Genomic DNA, 4096 nt, shown 5'->3' with positions numbered 1-4096 from the left:
ATGACTTTGTCCCACATCGAAAGTGGAACATAAAACATTCAAGGTTGTCTCTATAAAAGAAAAGCAACCAAGAATGAGTTTCATAAATTCGCAAGCCCATAAAATATATGTGGGTTATTACAAATTTCTTGTATTTATTTATTTATTTGTAAAAATTGTTTTTAAATATAAAAACAATTTTTATAAATAAAAAGTATTTTTTTTAAAATTTGATTTTTTTTAAAAAAATGATTTATTGCGTCAGCGTGACGACACCCACTCGCTGGCCTGCGAGTGAGCGTCACGCATGGCGCAGGGGCGCGCCACGTCGCCACGGCGGGTGGCGTGACAGCCCGTCCCGTGTCTAGCAGGCACGAGCCGCGGGACGGGACGGCGTGTCGCAACGCGTCGCGCGAGCGTTCCGTCCCTCCGCAACGGAACGCGGGATGGTGGCGCGCCGCGTAGTGGATGCCCTAATTTACTCAACGATGCCTCAAAAAGTGTAGACATTAGAACCCGGGAAATGTCGATTTTTATCCACTCTATTGTTTTATTTTATATACCAGCTAGTACCGATGACAATAAATACTGTAGCATAATAAATGGTAAGAGTATTTTTGAATTTGAGTTATATTTTGTTGGATTAAATTGTCAATACTTTAGATATTTTGTTGAGGCAGATTTTTTTTTTAATTATAATCAGTTGTTTTTTTGTTCGATGAGCTAGGGTTACTGAGTCTTTTCACTCAAAAAAAGGAAAGTTTTTACAATTTAAAAATGACTTGATGAAGTCAAATAAAATGCCATGATAGTGTTCTCTCAGTGTCTAAATTTTATAATAAGGAAAAGAAATTAAATAAGTAGAGCTGCAGAGGTATAAGGAAATAAAATAGTACCGTTAAAATAAATAGTAGTAAAAGAAAGTGTAATAATAAATCCAACGGCCAGAAACGTAACACAAGTGTTAGAGCAAAAAGAGAGAAAAAGCTTTAAAATTATAGATACAATTAAGCTGTATCTATCTCAATTCCCTCAATCAACTGCTCCATTTTTTGCTGCTCTCTTATACACTGTTAATGAGTTGTTTTCATTAAAAACTCCCTCAACCCCTTTTTGCCGAAATTACCAATATGCCCTCCCGCCGCCTCCTGTCTCCGCCGCCGGCGTCCCACCACATCCTGCCGCCCCTCGCCGGCGGCTTGACGGCTGCCTTTTCCTGCCTCCTCCTCCTGATCCTCTGCTTCCGCAGGATTAGCAAGAAACGCACCGCCCCTTCCGCCTCCGACACCGACTCCAAGAAACCCCCTCTCCGCCTCTCCTACTCCCTCCTCCGCCGCGCCACTTCCAATTTCTCGCCCTCCCTCCGCCTCGGGCAAGGCGGTTTCGGCTCCGTCTACCGCGCCGACTTCAAGCAGGGCTACAACTTCGCTAAAGATTCGGGCTTTACTCTCTCCCACGGCGCCGTCAAGCTCATGGATTCCGGGTCTTTGCAAGGTGAGCGTGAGTTTCAGAATGAATTGCTTTTTTCTTCCAAGATCGACTGTAAATACGTTGTTTCCGTTGTGGGTTTCTCGTCGAGTCCCAAGAAACGTCGGATGCTTTTGGTTTATGAGCTTATGGAGAGCGGTAGCTTGCAAGATTGCCTTTTTCATAAGAAGAGTGAGGAGTTGAAAAATTGGGATAAGAGGTTTATGATTGCTCTCAATATAGCAAAGGGGTTGGAGTATCTGCACCATTATTGCGATCCGCCGATTATTCATGGCGATATTAAGCCCAGTAATATTCTTTTAGATGCTAGTTTTAATGCTAGGATTGGTGATTTTGGGTTAGCGAGGTTCAAGGCCGAGGATAATGTTATTGTGGAAGGTGAGGTGAAAAAGGAGGGCAGTTTGGTTGATGATAATGGATCTGTGATGGAGGAGACGGAGAGTGTTATCACCACGACCGGGTTCGAGGAAGGTAGTAATGCACATAATCTGGTTGGTGCTGATAGCACACCTGAAAGTGTGATTGTTAGGGTTGAGGCTTCGCCTGAAGCGGTGTCTGTGGTTGAGATGTCACTGGAGATGGAAGCAGCCCCTGTGGTGTCTCCTAGGACAGTGGCTGAAATGGCTTCGCCTTCCAACGGATTGGATAAGACTAGTGTCTCTGAGGGGAACTTTGATAGGTTTAGCGCTGACAGTGGAGGTGAGAGGAGTAGGTGGAAGAAGAAGAAAAAGAAGAGCGTTTCAGGGAAAGATTGGTGGTGGAAGCAAGATACAGGGGTGGATGTGGAATCAGGCAAGGTTAAGGATTATGTGATGGAGTGGATCGGGAATGAGATCAAGAAGGAGAGGCCGAAAAGTGACTGGATTGGTGGGGCATCATCGAGTTCTAGGGTTGTGGGGAAAATGGAAAAGAAGAAGAAGAAACGTAGGCAGTTGGACTGGTGGGTCTCGTTAGATGATGAAAAGAGTGTGAAGAAAGAGAGGAGAAGGCCTGCAAGGGAGTGGTGGAAGGAGGAATACTGTGAAGAGTTGGAGAGGAAGAAAAAGAAGAAGAAAAAGAAGAAACAAGCTCAAGGGTCCATGAGTGATGATTGTTATAACGAGAGTGGGTGGCCGAGAGATGATGAGCGGTATGCTGATGGGAAGAAGAAAAGGAGCCGGAGCAGGAGTAGAAGCAGGGGTAGTAGGGGAAGCATGGACTGGTGGTTGGATGGAATCAGCGGTGAGCTTTGGCGAGCAAGGAAGAATAGTTTTGATTCTGTTAGTGGGGAGATACCGAAGAGTGGTGGTATTAGTAGCACGCCAAGTATGAGAGGAACTGTTTGCTACATTGCACCAGAGTATGGCGGTGGTGCTGATGTATCCGAGAAGTGTGATGTCTATAGTTTTGGGGTTCTTTTATTAGTTCTGATCGCGGGACGTAGACCACTTCAGGTGACGGGATCCCCAATGTCGGAGTTCCAAAGAGCCAATCTCCTGTCATGGGCACGGCATCTTGCCCGTGCTGGGAAGCTTCTTGATTTGGTTGATAAGAATATCCAGTCTTTTAATAAAGACCAAGCATTGCTATGCATCACAGTGGCCCTTCTCTGCCTGCAGAAATCTCCTACTCGCCGGCCTTCAATGAAAGATGTAGTGGGGATTCTGACTGGAGACCTAGTGTCCCCTCAGCTACCGGTTGAATTTTCACCTTCCCCTCCTTCTCGATACCCATTCAAGTCTCAGAGGAAGGTCCGGTGAGATGAGAATTCATCCATGAAGTTTTAAGTTGTAGATTGTTGTTTGACTGATTTCTGTAAAGAAAAGAAACTATCAAATCATGAATGCATCACTAAATTTTAACTCTTCCAGTTCTCTGATTACATAAACTTTGTGCAGCATTTAGCATGTTTCAGTTGTAGTTATTTCTGACTGGCAAGTGGTAACTCAAACGCTACTAGATATTGGATTCCATTTCAGTTTCTTAATACTCCTTCCTCTCCATTTTATGTTTTTGTGGAACAAATGTGTATGAAACAATTTAGGCCAATTTTCACTTTTCCTTTTGATCTTAGAGTTTTCAACCAGAAGCTGCTGTTGTACAGTCTCAATATCTGCACAATTTTCAGCATGGTTTCTTGATTGATGGTATGTTTTTCATAGTTGATAGCAGAAAGACATGATGGTAGTTCAGAGCTATCTTGGATGCTGTGATTTCTGTTGTGTTATGCTCTACTGCCTTTATAATCTTGTGTTGGGCGCTTGCATGTTTGCTTTTTCGGAGGATATTTTAGTGAGTTATGTTGTAAAGTTGTAGGTATCTTGTCTAACAAGTTTCAGGTTGAGCTCAAGATACGGCCCCTCTGAGATCACGATGTTGTTGTCAAGGTTGGTCATCGAACTTGTATAATAGTTGCTTCTCGTTTCTATGGTTTTTCATATAGCTTTCATTTGTATCTAAAAGCTAGTCTAATTCTTCATCTATAATGCATCTTGAGTTTCTGAATGTCTATATTTGAGTATTTGTTACTACAGTTTCATCCTATCTGATTTCGTGATCTACTCTGAATAAATCGACTGGAACGTGAGGATGCACTTGCGAACTGATCTGCTTCTATTCGTATTATTGGATTTGGATTTCTTGTCATCTC

The 4096-nt window shown here is 43.2% G+C and overlaps 1 protein-coding gene across 1 annotated transcript; it reads left to right on the top strand.

Annotated features, from left to right (window-relative positions):
* Window positions 1–945: 945 nt before the first annotated feature.
* LOC121789427 (receptor-like serine/threonine-protein kinase At4g25390) lies at window positions 946–3435 on the top strand. Its single transcript, XM_042187899.1, has one exon. It carries the CDS (start codon window positions 1110–1112, stop codon window positions 3204–3206), a length of 2097 nt encoding a protein of 698 aa, XP_042043833.1. The 5' UTR covers window positions 946–1109; the 3' UTR covers window positions 3207–3435.
* The last annotated feature ends 661 nt before the right edge of the window (window positions 3436–4096 follow it).

Source organism: Salvia splendens, unplaced genomic scaffold, assembly GCF_004379255.2.
Source record: "Salvia splendens isolate huo1 unplaced genomic scaffold, SspV2 ctg233, whole genome shotgun sequence".
NCBI lineage: Eukaryota > Viridiplantae > Streptophyta > Magnoliopsida > Lamiales > Lamiaceae > Salvia > Salvia splendens.
This window is presented reverse-complemented; position numbering and strand designations above follow the sequence as displayed.

What these genes read in the sequence shown, in the direction of transcription:
- LOC121789427 (XM_042187899.1), top strand. Translation starts at nt 1,110, where the DNA reads ATGCCCTCCCGCCGCCTCCTGTCTCCGCCGCCGGCGTCCCACCACATC.